Raw genomic sequence first — 24830 nt, 5'->3', positions numbered from 1 at the left:
ACCTGGGTAGTAGTTCAGTCAGTTGAGTGGCCAACTCTTGATTTTGGCTCAGGTCATATGATTCCAAGGTCATGGGATCAAGTCCCACATCGGGCTCTATGCTCAGTGTGGAACTTGCTCGGAATTCTCTCTCTCTCTGCCCCTCTGCCCCCTCCCCTGCTTGTACTCTCTCTCCCTCTCTCCCTCTCTCTGTAAAATAAAAATAATAATAATAAAGTTAAAAATTTTTTTTTCTTCAGCATTGTTTTAATTTCATATATCTTGGGGCACCTGGGTGGCTCAGTCAGTTTGAGCGACTGACTTCGGCTCAGGTCATGATCTCACGGTTTGTGAGTTCGAGCCCCGCGTCGGGCTCTGTGCTGACAGCTCAGAGCCTGGAGCCTGCTTCTGATTCGTGTCTCCCTCTCTCTCTGCCCCTCCCCCACTCATGGTCTGTCTCTCTGTCTCAGAAATAAATAAACATAAGAAAATTTTAAAAATTTAATTTCATATTTCTTTAATGATTAGTGAGATTTTTTTCTTCAAGCATTGTGGTTTCCTATTTACATTTTATTTCACGTGAACTGTCAAATATCCTTCTAAAAAAAAATTTTTTTTACATGTATTTATTTTTGAGAGACAGAGTGAGATAGAGCGCAAGTGGGTGAGGGGCAGAGAGAGAGGGAGACACAGAATCCAAAGCAGGCTCCAGGCTCTGAGCTGTTAGCACAGAGCCCGACATGGGGCTTGAACCCACGAACTGTGAAATCATGACCTGAGCCAAAGTCAGACACTTAACTGACTGAGCCACCCAGGCGCCTCAAATATCCTTTTTTCAAACTAGGTTTTTTGTTGTTGTTGTTTTGTTTTGTTTTTTAAGTAGGCTCCACACCGAATGTGGGGCTTGAACTCACAACCCCGAGATCAAGAGTTTTATGATCTACTGACTGAGCCAGTCAGGTGCCCCATCTTCTTTTCTTAAGATAGAAGTTTTACTTCACAAACCAGTTGACATACCAACACCAAAAGCACAACTGATTAAAGATTAATGTTAGACTTCACCAAAATTAAAACTTCTATACTTCAAAGTACACCATCAAGAAAGTGAAAAGACAACCCATACAATGGGAAAGAATATGTGAAAATCGTATTTATGATCAGGGACTTGTATCCAGAATATATAAAGAACTCTAAAAATAGTGAAAAGATTCAAATTTTTAAACAGACAAAGGATTTGAATAGATATTTTCCCAAAGATGATATACAAATGGACAATAAGCATATGAAAAGATACTTCGTATCATCATTAAGGGAAATACAAATCAACATAATGAAATACTACTTTATATCCAGCTAAATGGCTATAATAAAAACAAATGGACAACAAGTATTAGTGAGAATGTAGAGAAATTGGAACCTTCATACATTGTTGGTGGGATTGTAAAAATGGTGTAGGCACTTTGGAGAACAGTTTGGCAGTTCCTGAAAATGTGAAGCATAGAGTTGCTGTGAGACCCAGCAGTTCCACTGCTGCATATAAGGGTAATGATAATAAATGTCCACACAGAAACTTGTGCATGCATGTATGTAGTAGCATTGTTCATAAAAGCCAAAAAACTGGAAACAACTCAAATGTCCATCAATTGATAAACAAAATATAGTCTTTTCATACAATGGACTATTGCTTGGCAATAAAAAGGATGCCACAACATGAATGAACCTTGAAAACTTTATGCTGAGGTGAAAGAAACCAGTTACAAAAGACCCTGTGTTGTGTAATTCCACTTATATGAAATAAGCAGAATAGACAAATCTGTAGATTCAGAAAGATTCAGAAAATGGTTACAGGGTTTCTTTTTGGGGTGATGAAAATGTTCTAAAATTAGATTTGGTGTTGGTGGCACAACTCTGAATATACTAAAAACTATTGTATTCTTTAAATGGATGAACCTTATGGAATGTAAATTACATGTCATTAATGCTGTTGGAATAAAGGGGAAGGAAAAAGGAAAGGAACCAATTTACAGGTTTGCCTCTCTTCCTGTCCATTCATTTCTTGCACAGATTGTTGGTTAGGAGTAAGATGTATGTCATATGGTAATTCCTGTTGTGCTAGAAAATTGCATGCTTCAACTTAATTGATGTTTTATTTTAGGATGATGGCTGATAATTGAAGTCTTGGGTTTTCTAGGTCCATGACCCCTATTAGTGTGATTCTCAGCATGTTTCATTACCTTGTAGATTGTTCCTTTGTTCATAAACTTAGGATAATTCTTGTTTTTCCTACCTCAGAAGGTTGTTAAGTTCAAATGAAAGTGAGATAGCACTTTGAAAGCTGTATAGTCCTAAATAAATAGAGAGTAGTATTAAGATTTCTAAAGTTCTCTGTATTTTCTTTCCATAGGAGTAAAACACAAATCTTTTCTAACAGTTGAGGACTGTTTTGAGTTGGGCAAAGTGGCCTACACAGAAGCAGATTATTACCATACAGAACTGTGGATGGAACAAGCACTAAGGCAGCTGGATGAAGGCGAGGTTTCTACCATTGATAAAGTCTCTGTTCTAGATTATTTGAGCTATGCGGTATACCAGCAGGGAGACCTGGATAAGGCACTTTTGCTCACAAAGAAGCTTCTTGAACTAGGTATGTTAAATTGGCCTAATTTAAGATTATATATATACACACACGCACACACACACACACACACACATACATATATATGTATATATAAATTATATATAATTATTGTATATAAAAAGTGCCAACCTATATGACAACATAAATGTATATGTATAATTCTGATATATGACTACATATCTTGTCTTACATATATATGTATATAATGATAAATATATATAATTCTGATATATGTGTAATTCTGATAAGTGTAATTTGTTATATAGCTTTGGTACATTTTTTTTTCTTTTTTCAGGTTTTTATTTAAATTCTAATTAGTCAGCATACAGTGCAGTATTAGTCTCGGGTAGAATTTAGTGATTCATAACCTATATACAACACCTGTGTTCAGTACAACAAATGCCCTCCTTAATTCCCATCACCTATCTAACCTATACCCCCACCTACCTCCCCTTCATCAATACTCAGTTTGTTCTCTATAGTTAAGAGTCTGTATCTTGGTTTGCCTTTCCAACCCCCCCACCTCCCCCCCGCCATGTTCATTTGTTTTGCTTCTTAAATTCCACATATGAGCGAAATCATACGGTATTTGCCTTTCTCTGACATATTTTGCTGAAGATTGTACTCTCTAGTTCCATACATGTCATTGCAAATGGCAAAATTTCATTCTTTTCTATGGCTGAGTAATATTTATTCCATTTGGTACTTTTTATTTGTTATAAGTCAAGAATCTATCTGTTAGACAAATTTTATCCTCTCCCTGTTTATACACTAAATAAGTGGCAACTGATTTTCCTCAGTTAATGGTACTACAACAGTGGCTGTGCTACTCTGCTGTATACTCTTCAGGAATTTCAAAAGTGGACCTAACCTAGCTAACTCAGTAAAAAATGTTTATTTACCATATTGTTTTATTAAATATTACCCAGTTTCCTTTGAAATGTTTTGTGTTCTTACATTTCATGTTTAAAAATGATCTTGTGATTTAAAATAAATAGACTGAAAATGTAATTTGTCATATTCAATATTTCAAATATTAGATAATGTGATATCCTTTGAGGATTTTATCACTAGTGTTTTGAACTTGTTTCTCTAAGTATGATCCAGGGACCATGTGCTTTGGAATTACTTGGATACACATTAGAAATGAAAAATTTCTTGATTTCCACCCCAGAGCTACTAAATCAGAATCTGTGGACATTGAATTGTATGCTAATAAATTCAGGTGACCTCTGGTATATAATGAAGCTTTAAAACATTTCAAAAATTAATTATTTTTATGAATAGGTTAATATGTGTATTTTAGAAAAGTCAAACAGTTTAAAAGAATTGGCCATCTGAAAATGAACTTCTGATAATTAGGTTATTTCTTGGTTGAGTGAGTTAATAAATTGAGATATTAGTTCAAGTACCTTTTTTTCAGTATTTTTTTGTGATTTTTTTCTCCTCACTTAAAGAATATTTTACTCCTTATAGAAAATTTTTAAAAATAAGAAAAGATATGGAAGAGTCATCCATAAGTCTATCACTGAAAGGTTTTCACAATCACAAAATTTTTTGTTTCATTATAGTATATACCCTCTTTCCTGCACATACATACTTATCCCATTCTTTTACAAAATTAAGATTATATTGTATATCACAACATATATTGTGAGCAGTTTCTCAAAGACAAAATCTTACAAATGTAAGGCTAGATTTCCTAAACACTTCATTTAATATCACAAATGAGGTTTCTGTGTATTGTTCTTTTTTATTTTTGTGTGTATGTGTGGTGGTTTGGATTTTTTTTTTTCCTCTAGGATGGGTGGAGTAGTCTAGTCCTCATTTCCCCTACTAAAAGATAGCTAAAAATGATGACTAGCAATTCAGAGGCAGTTAGTGGATTCTGCTTTATTTGAAAATTATATCTTTAGTTTCTCTTTTTCCATCTCACTTAGAATTTGGGGACTGAAATTCACTCAGAAGTAGGCTGTGTTCTGCATTTATAATGTATCTGTGGTGAATGTTGCTTTTGAACTGTATATACACTGTCTTTCCCATGATGATTACATTCAGTCTCAGAAAAATCTTTTCTATTGCTTAAAATAAGTAGAATGAGTGATATTTTAGAATTCATTTGACATCAAACTGATCATAATTATTTCACTGAGACTTTTCTTTGAGAACTTTTCAGTAAGTTCTCAAAGTAGAATATTTACTTCTTTGACATAAATGGCTGATTCCTTCTCCGGAACTCTTTGTATATAGGGTGATAGTAGGTGATTTACTTCAGCCAGTACTGGTTTATACCTGTTGTTTTGGTGTAATGATTTTTATTAGTGCCTCCTTTTACTCTCATAAGTGTCCCGGTTTGAAAGGTAAATTAAATGATCCTGCATTTTTATATTCCTATATTCTGATGCTTGAACAACTATAAACTTAGTCATGGACATGCTTCCTTTCTCTCCAATAGATCCTGAACACCAGAGAGCTAATGGTAACTTAAAATATTTTGAATATATAATGGCTAAAGAAAAAGATGCTAATAAATCTGCTTCAGATGACCAATCTGATCGGAAAACCACACTGAAGAGAAAAGGGGTTGCTGTGGATTACCTGCCAGAGAGACAGAAGTACGAAATGCTGTGCCGTGGGGAGGGTATCAAAATGGTAAAGTGGAAAAGCCAATTGTGTGTGTGTATGAATGTGTGTGTGTGTGTGTGTGTTTGTACATAGTTCTAGAGAGAATCAGAGTTCTTTTATATTTAAGCCTATGTGATAAATATTAGAATTAACTGCTTAAAGTATTACAGTATACCACATCACCTTATTGTGGGTGTCACACTTAATATGCTCCAGCTGTTAGTAAAATAGTTTTAGAATAAAGCTTTAGAATAAAGAATCATTATTGCATTTTGTTTATTTTTGGTAATATAACTCTTTGCATAGGCCAAAAGAGGCTTATTTTTATAAGATGAGGGATGAGATAATTTAAGGGATAAGATCATTTAAGCTTTATCTTATATCTTAATGCAAAAGAGATTTCTGCAATCTTTATAGAAATAATATATCATCCTAACCCATTGTATAAAACAAAGAATTCATCTATACAATAATCTTTTGTGGTTTTGCTCCTAGCTGACCTTGACAAGATTGCTTAGTGAAACATGTTAGTCTATTTAAGAAACATTTAAAACGCAGAAAGGATTTCAAAAGATTTTAGCTTTAACATTTATTTTTTTTAAAGACTCAAATGTGCCTATAAATATCCCTTCCTTTATTGTATATCTATATTTATGTATTTATAACTCAGAGTACCAGTGCTTCAGGGTGTTAATAGATAAAAGACCACAAACAAGTTTAAGTCTGGAGAACATAGGTTTTTGTTCAGCCTCAGGACTTTTCAGAGTCCTTTTATGATAATGTACATCACGGATATGCTATACATTGTTTCCCAACATTAATAGATCATGGAGCCCTTTTTTTAGGAATATCATGGGGTACTAGTGTTCAGCTGAATGTGGGCATATGTAGAAGGAGTTAGTGAATTTTTGAAGTAAGTACTTTTAAGTTGTAAACATTTGAATAGCGTTGTAAGGTTTTCTCTGCTATTGATGAACTCAAGCTGGACTTTACATTTTGATATTGATGACTTTTTGACATTTGAGGACTTATCATTGACAGCCTAATCTCTAACAGCAAATGTGTAGATCATATCTATGTTGACACTTTTGATAGCTAAGTTCATGGAGACCTGGAAGAATATGCTTACTTTTGCTTTGGTGCTAAGGAGTAAATATAAGGGTAATAACACTCTGATAGACTCATGAAACATTTTTTTAATTTCACATCTAAATATTTTATTATGTATCTATTGAAGATAAAGATAATCAAAAAACCATTATCATACCTAAAAAAATTCATAATATTTCCATAATATCATGAAACATCTAGTGAGTGTTCAAATTTCCAATAGTAAGCAAATATTTTTTATTGCCCTTAATAACTCTTAAAGAACAAATCAAAATAAAGACATAGGTATAAAATAGAAGTCTGCTTAATTTGCCAGTTTGTTGATATGACACACACACAGTAACTCTGCCCAAAATCAAGGGATCGTCTTTATCCTCAGAATAGTTAAATTCACCTCATGGTTATATCAAAGACTTATATAAATACATATTTAGATTTTTTTTAAGTTTATTTGTTTTGAGAGAGAAACTGCATGCATGAGTGGGGGAGGGGCAGAGAGAGAGAGAATCCCAAGCAGGCTCTGAGCTGTCAGTGCAGGGCCTGATGTGGGGCTCAAACTCATAAACTGTGAGATCATGACCTGAGCCAAAACCAAGAGTGGGATGCTTAACTGACTGAGCCACTCAGTAGCCCAATAAATCTTTAGATTTGACTCTAGGTAAATAAAGTACATGGAGAATAAACATGAATCATTATTTACTTGTCTTAGTAGGTTAACCTAATATTTAAAACAAAAACTAATATTATTCCTACTTCATATATGATACACTTATTCAATCAAGAGAAGATTCAGCAATGGAATCACTTATTTAGTTAATATAGGTTGAAAGGAACATTTGTTTTGTCGATCACTCAATTTTTAATATCTATCAATAAAAGCACCTGCCTTCTTTAATAACTTATTTTTTCTTTTTCAGAGTTACTCATTTTCATCTTTGCTTTTTAAAACTACCTAACTAAATCTATTTATTTATGCTACAAGCATTTAACTGGGAGGTATTTAGATAAACCTGATGAGGTTTTGTTTTGTTTTATTTCTCCTTTTAGAAATTTTTTTTCTGGGTGCTTCCCAGTTAGTTTGTGAAGTTTGGAGCAATGCTGGTCATTCATTTCATATTTTCATAAATATGTCATTATTTCTTTCATATTTAAATATCTCAACCTTATTTTAATGAGACAAGGGTTGGAAGAGAAACCCTACCTTTTTTCTTATATAAGGCCTAACACCTCTCCCAGAAAATAATCATTAATAAACCTTGTAAAGTCCTGAATGTCCCATTTGATGCAAAATACTTGCAGAGTACTGTTTCTTTTGTATAGTCTACCATAAATGCTCTATTTATACACAAGCATGATTATTGTTTCTTTCCTGCATAGGAGCAAGCATTAAAAATATTATTACTCTAATATATTTATCATTTTTGTAACTTTATGTTTAGACTCCTCGGAGACAGAAAAAACTCTTTTGCCGTTATCATGATGGAAACCGGAATCCTAAATTCATTCTGGCCCCAGCTAAACAGGAGGATGAGTGGGACAAGCCTCGTATTATTCGCTTCCATGATATTATCTCTGATGCAGAAATTGAAATTGTCAAAGATCTAGCAAAACCAAGGGTAAGTAATTTTTTATCTTTTCTCCTTCTCAGTTTACTTTACCCATGTTATCAGTTTTGCCTTTGCAAGTTACAAATATGATAATTGATATGGCAATAATCCCACAGATAGTTATAGATATTGTTGTCATAACATAATGGAGTTGTTAACTAAGCTCTATGCCAATTTTTCCTTAGTTATTAACACAAGTAGCAAACCCTGCATCTGGGTTTTAAGCACTTAATTATGAAAATCATAGATGAGATTTTTATTGACACTTAAATTTGTGTTTCAGTATCTTCCTGAAAAAGTTTTGTATGTATTTTCGGAACTTTAGTCTCATAGACTAATCAAAGACCAACTTTCTCCTATCTTCTATATTTTTATCTGAAAGAATACTTGAAGTATTTTTATTTCCCTTCTGGCACATTATTACTAGAAAGATATAATTGGGCACAGTCATCATGCTAATTTGAAATGAGGACATCATAGTTTTCTGAATTTAACTCACATAATTTATCTTAAGAAAAACAATTTAATGTAAATACAGTCCCATAAACTTATTGTTTAGCATAGAAATTCTTTTACGAGAATGGGAGAAACACTACCCTTTATGGTCTTGCCTTTTTCCCCACCAGCTTGTTCTCATTGAACAAGATCTCCATTTTATATCATTGATAGTAAAATACAAACTGCCCTCACTTTTATAAAGAGACTGTTACACACAGGAGTTGGCAAATTTTTTCTATAAAGGTGCAGATAATAAATATATTTTAGGCTTTGCTGGCCATACCATCTGTCACAACTACTCAAGTTTGCCACTGTAGTGCGAAAGCAGCCATAGAAAATATATAAATGAGTGTGGCTATATTTCAATAAAACTTTGTTTCCAAAAGCAGGTGGCAGTCCATAGTTTGCAGATCCTTGTTATATTAAAAGATTTAATTATCTGGATTTCTGTACTGCAAAATAAACCTAAAGTCAGAATTTTTGTTGTTGTCAAATTTTATGATTCCAAATTGGTACTTTTTGTTTTTTTATCAAAGATTACATTTTAATGGGAAAGACTGGTCTAATATATATATTATATATATAATATATATATATATAATATATATATATATATATCCAAGGGAATTCTTAATCACTCTTTCATCATATTGTGCCAGTATTGTCTGAATTCCTGTTTTCGTCCATTCTTTGTGGTCTATAAACCAAGTAAACCAAAACATCTTGGTAGAATATTGATTAAGAATGCATTTCAGCTTGGGGATCAAGTCATGTATCTCTGGGTTTGGAGACCTCAGTCTTCAAAGGGGATGCCTCAGTTGGATTATTTTAATAAAAAAATTCAAAGGCAATAAAAATTTTATTCTCTTTTGTTAACCTCCAAAATCACCCTCCATTTTTTTTTAAAGTTTAAAATCATTATCTTGGCTGTCATCAATTTCTTACTGTTTTTGTACATTTATGAGTTCTTTTCATCTACCTTTCTGTTAGGTCCCAAGATTATTTCACTGTATATGTGAAATATATGAACATATATATTGAAGGAAGGAAAGATAGATTTTGAAACAAATTTTGAACAACATTAACCTTTGCAGACAGTCGCATCACTAAAAAAATTAAAATAAGAGGTTTGAAATGGATCATTAACTGCAAATAGCCATTCTTATAACTATAAATTAGACTTCACATTTTAGAAATTTTTCTTTCCTCATAGTCCCATCATCCAACCATTGAAAGAAATTTAATTTCTAATCTCTTTTGTGTATCCTCCATTCATGCAAAGCAAAAACAAAATTTTTAAAATAACAAAAAAAAATCCAAAAACTAAAAAACTTCCAAGTCTCAAGGCTTAACACAAGATGACTGGAAGTCTATGGAGTTCTTTTCTATTTTCATTTTCCTTTGTAAAAATCCCAGAATTCTGACCGGTTGGATAAATGTGATTCCTTTTTTTTTGTTTTGTAATGCGACTATTTTGATGGTTGGCTTCACAGCTGAGGCGAGCCACCATTTCAAACCCAATAACAGGAGACTTGGAGACGGTACATTACAGAATTAGCAAAAGGTAAGAGATGTGTATGTTGCATATTTTGCCCTCTAATGAGTGTTTTGTACATCCTACAGGAATTATTCATTTAAGAGAAGTAGGTCATTTTCAGTCTCCAGCTCAAGTCACTGCCTATTTATATACGCATGGGTAAAATGCTTTGTGTTTCACAGGTCTTTCCCTTTAACTAGAAGTTCTCTTTAATCTTTAATTGGTCTGTTATTTTTAGGGAATTAATATGCTTTGCATTTCTCTTCAGGTCAGGAATCCAATCTCCAGGAAATGGCTTGATACTTGTTTTCTGTTTCCTTTTTCTTGCCAAAGGGGAAAAAAAAAAGAAAAAGAAGCAGCCTGGATTAATCTGGGAGTAGCCTTTGTTTATATAGTTCTCTCACATTCATAAATGCTACAGTGAATTCACATCATCCTTCATGGTGATTGTACTGGCATTTGTTCATTCATCTTGTGAAATACCATTGTCATTTTGAAGTAATCTGTATTCCTCCTGTTGGAGTTATTTTAAAAAACTTGCTGACTTGAAAGTTGGCAATGGAAAGAACAGAGTTATGCTTCTGATCTTAGTCTTCCAACTACTATTATTCATGAACTTAGTTGCCTTTTACTTCGCCAGAGAGACTTAACTACAGTTTTATCTCAGTGAGAGTTTTAAAAAATAAATTTAAAGAGACTATTAACTATTCTTTTGTCACAATACTTAAAGGACATTAAACTTCTAGATCTGAGAAAGCTCCTGTGAAACCCAGTGCTATAAATCATTTACATACAGCTTCAATGATTTAAAAAAAAAAAAAAAAAGTGAAAGGACAATAAATCTACAACAAAAATATGTCAACCCATTTTCTCTTGATTTGGAAGTGGCTTTTCATTTATTGCCACCTTTCTAAATGTTTTTGCTGATTTGAAACCATTACCTACCATCCAGACCAATCTGAACTCTTCCAATCACCTGTGGCTTGGCAAAACAAAACAAACAAAAGCCCAAAATTGCCTGCTACGTTAGTAAGTCCTTGTCCTTTCTCTTTTTTTGTAGCTGAGCCGAGCTACAGTACATGACCCTGAGACTGGAAAATTGACCACAGCACAGTACAGAGTATCTAAGAGGTAAGGGAGTAATGGAGAGAATTTTAGTCTTATTTGGACTATTTTCTTTCTTGAGAATCTATTTTAATAAAACCCATGATATGGTTTCTAAGACCTAGGCTTTAAGCATGACAACTATGCCTGAATTTTCATGATAGATTAATAAACAGACATGGTTATGGGACAGTTAACAGAGATTTTCTAGAACTAACTTACTAGATTTCAAAATGCTTGCTGAGACTCCCCAAACTCCCCCTAAAATTGAGTAAGAGAAGTTCCCAAAGAACCATCATAGAAACAAGGCCTAATTTGGCTTCTGCAGTAAAAGCAAAGGTTTAAAAATCTCTAAGTCACCAGAATAGCTATAGGTATTGAGAAAGGGCATGCCTTGAAGGATTCCATAACAAATCTTTTTGAGTCAGTTGGTTTCAAATTCTTTGCTTTTACCAATGTTTAAAGAGAATTTACTTAAGTTATTAGCTGATAGACCACTGAAATAATTTTAACAATAGATTACTGTGTAACTAATGTATATAACTTAGAAGGAATCTGCAGAATAAGTGACATTATTCCAACAGAATTCCTTTTCCATCTACTTATTTACAAAGGAGTTTTCTCAGCTCTCATGAAAATGAAAATAGAAATATATTAAGTTTGGTCTCATTCTAGAAATAAGTAATATTTATCCACGGTTACAATACCTAATTGAAAATAACGAAATAAGCTCCTTCCATCTCATTATATCAATTTATAAAAGTATTTTTGTTGTAGAGAAGTATAATGTAATAAAAGACTTCTAGGAATAGAAATGTATATCTCTAGGACAAGGCTTCTCAACCTCAGCATTATTGATGTTTCAGATCAGATAATTCTTTGTTGGTGGTGGTTGCCCTAAGCTTTGTACAAGCTTAGCTGCATCTCTGGCATCCACTAGATGCCAGTAACACCCTTCATCCCAGTTGTGACAGTCAAAAATGTCTCCAGACATTGCCAAATATCCCTTGGTAGGCAAAATCCATCTCCCACCCCAAAGACTTCACCTCTCCACACATGTTGAAAGCCACTATTCAAAAATGGAATGAAAATGCAGTTCAAGAGGAAAAAAAAATTTTGAATATTATTGCTGTAAGTCATAGCAAAAGTACTATGAAGGCTGTCAGAATGCATTGTTTCCCTACTCTTTTTTGGGCAAAGCTCTATGTCTTTTGTATGGTAATAACCTTCAACATCCTCACACACATTTCCTGGTTTCCTAACTGCCCTATACTACCTGCCCCCCCTGCCCCAGGTAGAAGTCATGGAGAAAATTTAATCTCTGTGATATGTCAGGGAGATGAATAAATGGTAAGGATTTGCAGAAACTAATTTGGATAATGTTTTGATACATGATTTATAATGCTTCTGTGCATTGTAATTAACTCTAAATTTCAAGTTAAACTTCAGCTATTTTTCCATTCTATTACAGAATATTATGCATGTGTTGAAAAATAAGCCCTTTATTTGTGGGGGTAAAAGAAAAAAATTAACCCATTAAAAATAATATTTTATCAAAGATTATTTTTTTATATGGTTTTAGGCATTTTTACTGTCCTAAGGCTTGTATCTAACTTCTCCAGATTTGGATGCTTTTAGGAAGCACATAAAATAAATTTTCATGAACTTAGTTCTTTGGAAGTCCTTTTTGGAAATTTTTTATATATACAATGGACCTTTTGAAGAAATAGCCAGCCCACAGAGTCATTGGACCCTTACCAATAAGGCAAAATAAATTATTCTTGGAAACTTTTTTTTCCTTAAGAACTAAATATTTCTAAACATTTTGAGCTTATTTTTTTAGTATTTTAATTTTATAGCTCTGAGAAGAATTTTATTGGATTTTTTTTAGAAAGACACAACCATACTTTATATTATATAAGGCAATAGAAGTCATTTAGCCAGCAGCATTAGAAGTTTTAGAAGACTAATACCAGAATAAATTCACCTAATCGCAACAAAGTGTGCAGAGAGTGTGTTTGTGTTCAAAATTACCTAGTAACAATAGAATTCCACAGCATAGTGATATTTATATTTACCCAAGGAAAATTGTTCAGCAAATCTTTTAAAAATAAAATATATATGTTGAGAGAGGCCGTAACTGTTAAAGAATTGGCTCCATAAAGTATCCTATACATTTCATATTTAACAAATAAAAAGTTTTTGTTATTTTAGGAATTCATTAGCTATGCTGAGACGTTTTCTACCCATCAATGTAAAAATCTGAATTTTGAAGATGCCTACAAGTGAAATAAATGTTTTCTGTTTCCTTCATACATTATACCTCTGAAAAAGGCATCTCAAATGCAAAGTAGAAGTATTTATGTGTACTGATGTCAGTTAATGTGGTTCCTTTTGCTGTGGGAACATCTGTATTTTGAATGGGTCAGAAAGGAATTTCAAATATCTGTATTTTGAGAAATTTCTCAGTGATTACATCATCTTCTGAGGAAGGAAAATCTGTTCCAGCATCCTAGCAAATAGAATTTTATTTGGGTAAAGTATCTGTGGAAATCCATTACTGTTTATTTATTTTATTGACTTTCTGAACTTTTGGTAAGGCATCTCTGTCCTTTCCTATATTAGCCTTTCTGATATTTAAAAAAAAAAAAAATCCCAAACTAAAAATTTACTACAGCTTATTAATGGAAATGCTAATAATTTTGGCTGAATCAGAGAAATGGAATTTTAGTTTTGAAAAGGTAAACATTGAGTTACTGAAAAGGCAGTTTAGTTATGTGAGTTCATTAAGTCCAGTTAATATAAAGAGATTTGCAAATAAACAATCCACTTAGTGTAGTAGAAAAAGCTTCTTTGATTCTGGTGGGTTATTTTTGGAAGTGGTTTTCATTTTCTTACTCTCAAGTACAGATTTCCTACAATAATGACATTTTCTTATGCTTGAGATTTAATGTAAATAAGGAACAAATACAATATAAAAGCATATTAATATACTATAGAAGCAAATACAAATATATTTGAATAATTTCAGATATTTTTAAAATTGGAGTCCCTTTTTTTTTTAATTTTTTTTTTAACGTTTATTTATTTTTGAGACAGAGAGAGACAGAGCATGAATGGGGGAGGGGCAGAGAGAGAGGGAGACACAGAATCCGAAGCAGGCTCCAGGCTCTGAGCCATCAGCCCAGAGCCCGACGTGGGGCTCGAACTCACGGACCGCGAGATCATGACCTAAGCTGAAGTTGGACGTTTAACCCACTGAGCCACCCAGGCGCCCCAGAGTCCCTTTTAACAATGACATTACTCTCTTTTGGGTTGAACAGTGGTTCTCAGCTCAGATTAAAATAACTGAAATGGACAGATCTATAGTGTTATTTCATAATTGTCCCACTAAAAACCAAAGGGCTGGGATAAATTTCCAGTCTAGGTGATCAGCATTTCTTTGTTAACCATCAAGCGCTTACAGAGAGCAAAACTTTTTTTTTTTTTTAAAGACAAGTTTTTTTTTTTTTTTTTTAGTGTTTATTTTTGAGAGACAGCCAATGGGGGAGGGGCCAGCAAGAGGGGGAGAGGATCTGAACCAGGGGTGGAACTCACGACCTGGGGGATCATGACCTGAGCCAAAGTCAGCTGCTTAACTGACAAAGCCACCCAGGTGCCCCAAGAGCAAAACTTTTAATAATTCTTGTTTTTGCAAAAAATCACATAGTGGTTTTATATTAGCTATTTGTAAAATGTAAATTTTCACATGTGTTGAGTTAGAAGAAGGTAATGATACTATTCAAATTATACCACTCACATTTTCCTTTGGAACTTTGTAACATTCTCCAAAACCTCCAAAGTGAATTTTTCTATTTACTGAACATGAGGTCCTTATTAATGTATTAGAAATATAGTAATGCAGTATGAGAATGTTGTTCCTTAATCAAATAGAGCATTCCAGTGACATTGTAAAATAGCATATATTAGAAGAATAACAAACACTTCTTAATAAAAAAAATTCATTAGAAAGGAAAAAATGTTGAAACATTACTCTGAATATACAACTTAGCTCTTGGGTTCCTGTGATTAAGACCAAAAGGAATATAGTTTGTGTTATCTAATTAGTAACAGAAAAAAGAAACACATATAAAATTATCTGGAGAAAGAAATAGAGTTTTCTCATGGCACTAAATTGTGTTGTACGGAAAAAACACTGTATAACTTAGTTGAAATTTTCTTTTCTTCTTTTTTTAATGTTTGTTTATTTTTGAGAGAGAGAGAGAGAGAGCATGTAAGCAGGGGAAGGGCAGAGAGAGAGGGAGACAGTGGATCTGAGAGCTCAATGTGAGGCTTGAACCCATGAACGGGGAGATCGTGACCTGAGCTGGAGTTGGACACTTAACAGACTGAGCCACCCAACAATTTCAATTACAGTTGTACAAACAATAAAGAAATGTTCTTCAAATGATTTATCCTGTTACAGCAAATACTGTAACTTTATGTTCTAACTCTGTTGAAAAACACTGAGTACTTAGAAGAGAGAGCCTTGATTTCTTTTGATTTCATTTAGTCCAGGAATGACTTCCAGATTCTAAGGAATAGACAGTTAATATATAATATAGTATCATCGTCTTCACTGAATTTTTTGGCGGTGTTACAACAATCTAAATTCAGGGCTAATTTCTTAGAGTAGATGATAGGTCTATAATAATGTTGCTGAAGACAGATTAGCAGTTGGGGTCCAGATGAATAAGATGTTTTAAATGTATAGAGTTCTCCAGCTAAAGAAAATCCTATTATATTTTGGAGAGGTTTTCATATGAAAGTCAAATTAAGTGAAATAACATGCATAAGTAGAATTTATTTTCCACTCTAGTGACTATAAGAGAACCACAATTAAGATAACAGTTTATTTTTTTTATGTTTATCTGAGAGAGCATGCAGGAGGGACAGAGAGAGAGGGAGAGAGCAAGAATCCCAAGCAGGCTCCACACTGCCAGCACAGAGCCTGACGCTGGGCTCAAACTCAAGAACTGTGAGATCATGACCTGAGCTGAAAGCAAAGGTTGGACACATAACCAACCAAGCCACCCAAGTGCCCCAACAGTTTATTTTTTTTAACCTGTAATCAGTCATTAATGACTTTAACTGCTAAGCCTCAGACCTTCTGTTCATATCATTTATAGTATAACAAGTGCAATTTAAATTTTTTTTTAAAAATCTAAACAATTAAAATATTTTCCTTCTAGGATTAGCAAAAATTAAAAAGATTGATTCTGGCAAGGATTTTCTGAAATGGGCACTCGTAGCATATGTTAGGAGTATAAATCACTTTTTTTGGAGAACAATACGACATCATTTATCAAAATGTGAAAGTCGTCTAGCAGTTCCACATCTAGGAGTTTAACCTATGGAGATATTCCCACAAGTATGCAAAGATATACAAAAATTTTCATTATAGTATTGTTTGTAATAGAGAAAAAGTAGAAATAATCTTATTTAACCAGTGCTTTATTGACAGACCTTCATGGTCATTTTGGAAGTAAAGATGGTTTATTTTAAAAAGAAAGGCAGTAGTTAAAAGCACTGTGGAAGGGGAATGTAAAATGATATAGTTACTATGGAAGAGTCTGGTATTTCCTCAAAAAGTTAAACATAGGATTACTATATGAACCAGAAATTCCACTGCTAGGTATATACCCAAAAGAATTGAAAGGAGGGACTCAAACATATACTTGTACACCCGTGTTCATAACAGCATTATTCACAATAGCCAAAAGTTGTAAGCAACCCAGGTGTTCATTCATGGATGAATAGATAAATGTTATATATTCATATGATAGAATATTATTCAAAAAGAATGAAATTCCAATACATGCAACAACATGGATGAATCTTGAGAATGAATAAATGAAAACAAGTAAGTGAAATAACACACAAAAGGACAAATATTATGTGATTTTACTTACAGTAAGTACCTAGAATAGAAAAATTCATACAGACAGAAAGTGGATTAGAGGTTACCAGGGCCTGGGAGGAGAGGGAAATGGCAAATTATTGTTTAATGGGTACAGAGTTTCAGTTGGGATGATGAGAAAGTTCTGGAAATAGTGATGATGGTTGCACAACTTTGTGAATGTATTTAACACCACTGAATTACACACTTAAAAATGGGCAAAATGGTAAATCTTATGTATTTTTTAAACCACCATATATATATATATATAATAATATATATATTATAATATATATATATATTATAATATATATATAATAATATATATATATTATAATATATATATATATTTTTTTTTAACTGAGGTTGTGCTATATGTACTGACTTGGAAAGATGTCAGAAGTATTTTCGGTGGCAGGGGGAAGTATATGCGTATATTGATACGGGAGATGGGAGGGTTGGTAGATTCCTAGTTTTTAAAAAATTCTCTCTGTACATTTGTTTATATACAGGGAGAAATGTTGAGGATATATAGCTATTTATTAGTAGTGTTTACCTGTGAGGAATGGGACTAGGAAAGGAACTTCATATACTTTTGTATTGTTTGAAATTTTTATAAGTATTTTTTTTTTATGTTTGTTTATATTTGAGAGAGACAGACAGACAGTGCATGAACAGGAGAGGGGCAGAGAGAGAGAGATGGAGACAGAATCTGAAGCAGGCTCCAGGTTCTGAGCTGTCAGCATAGAGCCCGACGCAGGGCTCGAACTCACAAGCCGTGAGATCATGTCCTGAACCAAAGTCGGACATTCAACTGAATGAGCCACCCAGGCGCCCCAAGTATTTCTTTTTTTAAGTAGCTTTATTGAGATATATACATACCATACAGTTCATCCATTGAAAGTGTACAATTTAGTGGCTTTTACTATATTCAGAGAGTTGTGCCTCCATCGCCATAATCAATTTTAGAACATTTTCATTACCTGAAAGAGAAATTCTGTACTCCTTAGCAGTAACTACTCAATCATCAATTCACCCCCCTCTAAGCCTAGTCCTAGGTGACCACTAATCTACTTTCTGTTTTTATGGATTTGCCTGTTCTGGAATAAAATCATATAATATGGGGTCTTTTGTATCTGGCTTCTTTCACTTACCATGTTTGTAAGGTTCATTCATGTTGATGTATGTATCTGCATTTCATTCCTTTTCATGGCTGAGCAATATCCCATTGTATGGATATACCACATTTTATCTATTTTATTCATCCATTGATAGTGGCGTTGTTTCTACTTTTTTGGCTAATATGGATATTGCTGCTCTGAAAATTCATGTACAAGTTTTTATGTGAATGTAAGTTTAAATTTCTCTTGGGTATAGACTTGGAGTAAAATTGCTAGGTCATATGGTATCTCTATATTTAACCATTTGAGGAACTGCCAAACTTTTCCAAAGTGGCAGCACCATTTTACAATCCAACCAGCAATGAATGGGGCATTCCAGTTTCTTCACATCCTCACCAATGCTTGTTATTATCTTTTTGATGGTTATGGCCCTCCTAGTGGGTGTGATATGCTATCTCATTGTGGTTTTGATTTGGATTTCCCAGTGGCTGATGATGTTGAGCATCTCTTTATTGGCTGCTTATTGGCCATTTGTACATTTTCTTTGGAGACTGTCCATTCAGATCCATTGCACATTTTGGTATTGAGTTATTTGTCTTTTATTTAGTGGTAATAGTTCTTTATAGATTATAGACTCAAGTCCTTATCAGACTTTTGATTTGCAGAAATTTTCTTCCATTCTGTGAGTTGTCTTTTTACCTTATTGATGGTGTCCAATGAAGCACAAAAATTTTTTTATTTTGATGCTATCCAGTTTACCTATTGTTTTGTTGTTGCTTATAGTTCTTTTTTGAGAGAGAGGGAGAGAGAAAATCCCAGGGAGGCCCCACATTCAGCACAGAGTGTGTGGGGCTTGATCCCACGACTGTGAGATCATGACCTGAGCTGAAATCAAGAGTCGGATGCTTAACTGATTGAGCCACCCAGGCTCCCCTATTATTACTTGTTCTTCTGATGTCATAGCTAAACCAGTGTCTAATACAAGGTCACAAAGATTTACACTTGTATTTTTTTTTCTAAGAGTTTTATAATTTTACTTCTACATTTAGGTCTTTAATCCCTTTTGAGGATATATGTATGTATGTGTATATATATATATATATATATATATATATATATATATATATATATACACACACACACACACACACACACACACACACACCCCGTAGGGAAGTAGGGAGTCCAATTTCTTTCTTTCACCTGTGGTTATCCAGTGTCCTTGGACTATTTGTTGAATATAACAACCATTTCTTGCTTTTATAATTTTAAAAGTGTAAAGTGAAAGTTTGGAATGGTAATTTGCTAGAATAGCAAGAGTGAAGGCGTTCTTGGTAGCAGGAGACTTCAGGCTGAAGAGTAAGCATTGTCAAAGAAAAGATTAAAGATAAAGAGGCAGTGATTGATAGAATGAGGCCTGTGGAGTTAGAAAGGGTAGGTTCAAAAACATAGATAAAAGATCCAGCCTCTGTAAGGCTGAAGGACAATACTTCTACCAGAATATAAGAGAAAAGGTAAGAATAGATGCTTGTGGTTGCAGGGACGGAAGTTGAAGGTAATAGAAGTAGGAGACAGGTTCTCTGTGGGTGATAGGATGGGACAGGAACAATTATCAGGATGCATCTAGTTTAAAATTTTAAGAGAATATTTACCAATCTTGTGTTGCAGTTAGCTATAAAAATCAAGTCAGTAGTTTGTTGCTTATAAAGTTCAAAAATCTGTCAAATTGTTGCCAGCCAAAACGATAGCTACACCAACATACCAGATTAGTTCCTGGTTCTCCTAGCAATTCAATCAGAATTGGGAGAAATAAGTTCTTAATATATGTATCAGCTATACCCTTTATAATAATAAAATTCTTGGATCCTTCCTTTTCCTGCTCTGCTGAGGAATTCTACTCAGCCAGTCCCTATAAATTTGTAAGAGATCACGAGACAAATAATTATGGTAAAATTGAATAAATCTTGGATTAGTTCTTTTTTTTTTAAATGTTTTTATTTATTTTTGAGACAGAGACAGAGCATGAGCAGGGGAGGGGCAGAGAGAGAGGGAGACACAGAATCTGAAGCAGGCTCCAGGCTCTGAACTGTTAGCACAGAGCCTGATGCAGGGCTTGAACTCACGGACTGTGAGATCATGACCTGAGCTGAAGTTGGACGCTCAACCGACTGAGCCACCCAGGCGCCAGTCTTGGATTAGTTCTAAGAAATCTCCAGGATTCATTTATTCATTCAGCAGAAATAAATTGAGATCTGCTATGTGCCAGACACTGTAATAGGTTCTGCAGATATAGTAGGGAGCAAAACCAGGCAGACTTTATATGTATTTCGGACTAGTAGTTGAAAGAAGACATCTTTCTTAAACAACAAATTAATATATAATTACTGTGATAAATTATACAAAGTAAGAATATATGGTACTATAAAAACATTAGGGGCAGCTGCCTTCTCCACTTCCAGGTGCATGGAAGTAGCCTCCCCCTGATGTACTTTAGCTGCAGGCAGTTGCTAGCTCCGAGATTAATGATTTTGGGGGTTACAGCTGCCACCACCCTCCACCCTCCCAACCAAGGGTGATTCCCATAGTAGCATCTGGCAGGTGCCCACCAAAATCAGTGTGGTCCTGTTATATATCAAAAGTACCACAACCTTGATTGCTTTTGCGAAGAGCATTTTATTTCCTTACATCAAAGAAATGTTAAGTTACCTGCAGACAAAAATACTTATTCATTCTTGGAAAGAAGAAGAGTGCCAGAGGACCTCAGTCTTTTGAGGTAACAGGCTGAAGAGGATTCCCATCAGGATGAGGTGTTTTTGACCTCTGCAACATCTGGGAATAGGGTGGATGATCTGCAGTAGATGACCCAGGCTGTGGCAGATAATGTGTGCTGGCAGATGTCTCTGCATGGAAAGACCATGGTACTGACAAGTGCACGTCTTCATGTAGAAGGCAGCATTTTATAGCTGGGAGAATGAAAGCAACATTCTTTGAAGATGTAGTTCCAGCAGTTAGGAAATGGAGAGAAGCTGGAATGAAGGTGTATATTCTTCAGAGAGCATAGAGACATAGAAATTATGACTAGTACATTTTACAGAGGAAGATATTCTTGAGCCTGTTGATAGTTACTTTGATGCCAAGGTTGGGCAGAAAGTGGAGAGTGAGAGTTATTGAAAGACTGCAAGTAGCATTGCATGCTCAGTCAACAACAACCTGTTTTTGACACGTTACTGTGGAGGGTAGTGCTGCTGAGGAAGTAGACTTGCATGTAGCTGTGGGGGTGAGACATGGCTAAGTGGGGTTAAGAAATGATGAAAAGCCTATAGCCTCATCAAATCATTCAGCAGATTGTTTGTCTTCTTCAATCTAGGAAAAGATTTCTAAGGAAGACAAACTGTTTCTCATAGTTTGTCCCTGTAGTCTCATTTTATTTTAATGGTAAAAGTAGCTTACTTTAAAAATACATATATACACATGTGCAAATATGTATGTGCTCAAATTACCTTCTACAGATACATGAGTGATAAAACTCTCCATTCAGTGAAATGAAACATTTTAAAATCTATTATATGTAAAAATTGCTTGAAACTCTAACACTAACCACTACTGAGGATAAAGTATAGTCAACAGAAAAAACTAACAGATCAAATGTGTCATGTATCAGGTCATATACCAAAATGGAGAGCCAGTTTTGAGCAATGTTTCTAATTAGAAGCTTTGCTATTTTAAAATCTGAAAGTGTTTTAAAGTCATATATTTAAAAAAATTTTTTTAATGTTTATGTAGTTTTGAGAGAGAGAGAGAGAGAGAGAGAGAGAGAGAGAGAGAGAGACACAGACAGTGTGAGCGAGAGAGGGGCAGAGAGAGGGAGACACAGAATCCAAAGCAGGCTCCAGGCTCTGAACTGTCAGCACAGAGCCAGGCATGGGGCTCAAACTCATGAACCACTAGATCATGACCTGAGCCAAAGTTGGACGCTCAGCCAACTGAGCCACCCAGGGGACCCTCAAAGTCTTATTTTTAAAAATAAAAAATTGCCCGTGTTTAATTGTGAGAGAATAAAATTTAGGAGATTACAACAGCTACATTTCTCAATATGTGCTTACCTATATACCAAAGACAAAGATAGTTGCCTGTGCTCCACTAGAGGGCAAAATTAGAAAACTCACTTTAGTCTTAAGCAAGAGAGTGTATGTTACTTAAGAAGAAACTTGCTAATCATTGTGGGATCCACAGTGATCCACAGCTAATCATTGTGGGATTTCATTTCATGATTATCAATGAAAAAGGTGCATTAATGTAATAGCTAAAAAAGAGATGTGGTTCTTAATGTTGCAAAAAACAGTCCTAATCCTGTCAATTGTGATCATTCTAGATTTTATAGCTGCCTTTCTGACAGTATCTTAGCACAGTTTGAGAAAGTATATTATTATTATTTACTATTTTAAAAATGAACTTAACTGAAATCAATCTGTCAGATCAAGAAGAATTCTATATATTTTCTTTTGAAATGGGTATGAGAAATGTAAATTTTATAACAGTATTATTTATCCTGGTTCAGTTCTTATAGCATGTCATGTCAATTTAATGTTGTGATTAGTAAAAACACAAAACAAAACAAAACAAAAACTTCTTTGTCCTTTTTTGTCCTATTCCTCTTACTAAAATAAAAAATAAGCAGTTTGACAGGAAGGAGTGAAGGAAAGCTTCTCTGAAGAAGAGATGACTAAATTGATAATCCAAAGCCTTATCTTTACAAAATGAAAAAGAAAAATATTTGTGGCAGAGAGAAGAGCATGTGCACTAGCCTTGGGGCTTGCTGGAACATGTTCTTGAAGAAGTGATGCTGGGGTACCTGAAGAGAGACCGAATATAGTAGTAGAAGTTCTAAGGGAGACTAAGACTGAGCAACCAGAGAGACTGAAGGAATCCTGAAGAATGAGTGAATGAGGAGTTTCAAGGATGAACATACAGCTGTTACTAGAAGGGCAAATATGAAAATTGGAAACATTTTGTTAGATTTAGTAGCACAATAGTTATGGTGATATTAGCCAGGGCAGTTTTGGTGGAGTGATAGGGACTGAGGCAAGGTTGGAATGGATTAAGAAATGAAGAGTTGGGTGCTTGGCTGGCTCAGTGGTAGAGCATGCAACTCTTTATCTAAGGGTTGTGAGCTTGAGCCCCCATATTGGGTGTAGAGATTACTTCGAAGTAGAATCTTAAAAAAAAAAAAGTCTGTGGAAAAAGGGGACTTAAAGAGGGAGGAGAAAGAGACTGGTAGCTGGAGCAAGACAGAGAGTTAAAGGAAGGAACTTTGTCTATCTATTTATTTATTTATGGAAAAGACATAAGCCCAGTTAAAAGCTGTGGGAGGAATTGAGAAGAAAAAGTTGATCATTTAAGAGAGAAAAGATCTAATCAATGAATTATGCTTCCTAAAATGTCAGAAAATAATAGAATTTAAGACAGGGAATTAACCTTATAATGGAGAGAAATCTCTTTGGAACTGGAAGGGAGGAACTAGATGAACTAAAAGGAACAGATAGATGCAAATGTATGTAGATTGTATGGTTTCTTTTTTCTCTTAGGTAGGAGATATGTACTGAGAGAAGGGGGAAATTGGGTGGGTTGGGATTCAGAGTAGAAAAAAGGAAGAGTAAGGGCCCATTTGAAGTTGGTGTTCATGAATTTTCAGGGAATACATATTTGCCCTATTTCATGACTTTATTTAGTAGGGTTTGGTGACACAGGCGTAAGCTCAGAGAAAAAATTTCATTAAGGATAGTATTTTTGCCAATTTAATTTAGGGATTTAGCAACAATGTTGATGAAATGTGGAGTGAAGAGACTGATGAGAGAAGTAAAGGAAAAAGGCTGATAGACCAGGAAAAAGCATATATAAAGGAGATAGTTTAATTTGGGAGTACCTTTTTTTTATTTAGCTATAGTTCCCATACCATAAAATTCACTCCTTTAAATAAGTGTATAATTCAGTGGTTTTTAGTCTTTTTAGTTGTGCAACCATCACCATTATCTAATTTCCAAACATTTCCATCACCTCAGAAAGAAAGCCTGTACTTACTAGCAGACACTCTGAATGGGAACATCCTCCCTCCCCTGAAAAACCACTAATCTCCTTTCTGTATCTGTTGATTTGCTCATTCGGATATTTCATATAAATGGAATCATAATATGTGGCCTTGTGTATCTTGCTTAACATACTGTTTTCAAGGTTCAACCATGTTGTGGCATGTTACCAGTCCTTCATTCCTTTTCATGGCACAATAATTGAGCATATGGATAGATCACGTTTATGTATCCACTCATCAGTTGATGAATATTTGGATTATTTCCATTTTGGTCATTATTAATAATGCTGCTATGAATCTTTATGTACAAGTTTTTGTATGAACATATGTTTTAATTTCTCTTGGATATGTACCTGGGAGTGGAATTGCTGGGTCATGTGATAACTGTATGTTTAACAATTTGAGGAACTGCCAAACTGTTTTCCAAAGTGGTTGTACCATTTTACATTCCTACCAGCAATGTATGAGGGTTCTGATTTCTTTACATTCTCACCATCACTTGTTATTGTCCATCTATCTGTTTTTATTATAGTCATCTTACTGGGTGTGTTTGGATACCTTTAAAAAACTTATTATTTATTTTTAATT

The 24830-nt window shown here is 34.2% G+C and overlaps 1 protein-coding gene and 1 pseudogene across 4 annotated transcripts in view; both read left to right on the top strand.

The window, feature by feature from the left end:
• Positions 1-24830, top strand: part of P4HA1 (prolyl 4-hydroxylase subunit alpha 1) — an 88362-nt gene that overhangs the window by 40247 nt on the left and 23285 nt on the right. For 3 of the 4 annotated variants that reach the window (XM_007095701.3, XM_042960533.1, XM_042960532.1), the window contains exons 6-9: positions 2384-2623; positions 5073-5269; positions 7792-7968; positions 11055-11125. In XM_007095701.3, the coding sequence (XP_007095763.1) occupies positions 2384-2623; positions 5073-5269; positions 7792-7968; positions 11055-11125 (685 nt within the window). Of the gene's footprint in view, positions 1-2383; positions 2624-5072; positions 5270-7791; positions 7969-9950; positions 10022-11054; positions 11126-24830 lie in introns of all 4 variants that reach the window. The other variant, XM_007095702.3, reaches the window with a different exon arrangement.
• LOC102949668 lies at positions 19568-21852 on the top strand (annotated as a pseudogene).

Source organism: Panthera tigris, chromosome D2 (genome assembly GCF_018350195.1).
Source record: "Panthera tigris isolate Pti1 chromosome D2, P.tigris_Pti1_mat1.1, whole genome shotgun sequence".
NCBI classification, from domain to species: Eukaryota; Metazoa; Chordata; class Mammalia; order Carnivora; family Felidae; genus Panthera; species Panthera tigris.
The sequence above is the reverse complement of the archived record's forward strand: the minus strand, read 5'-3'. Positions and strand labels throughout refer to the sequence as shown.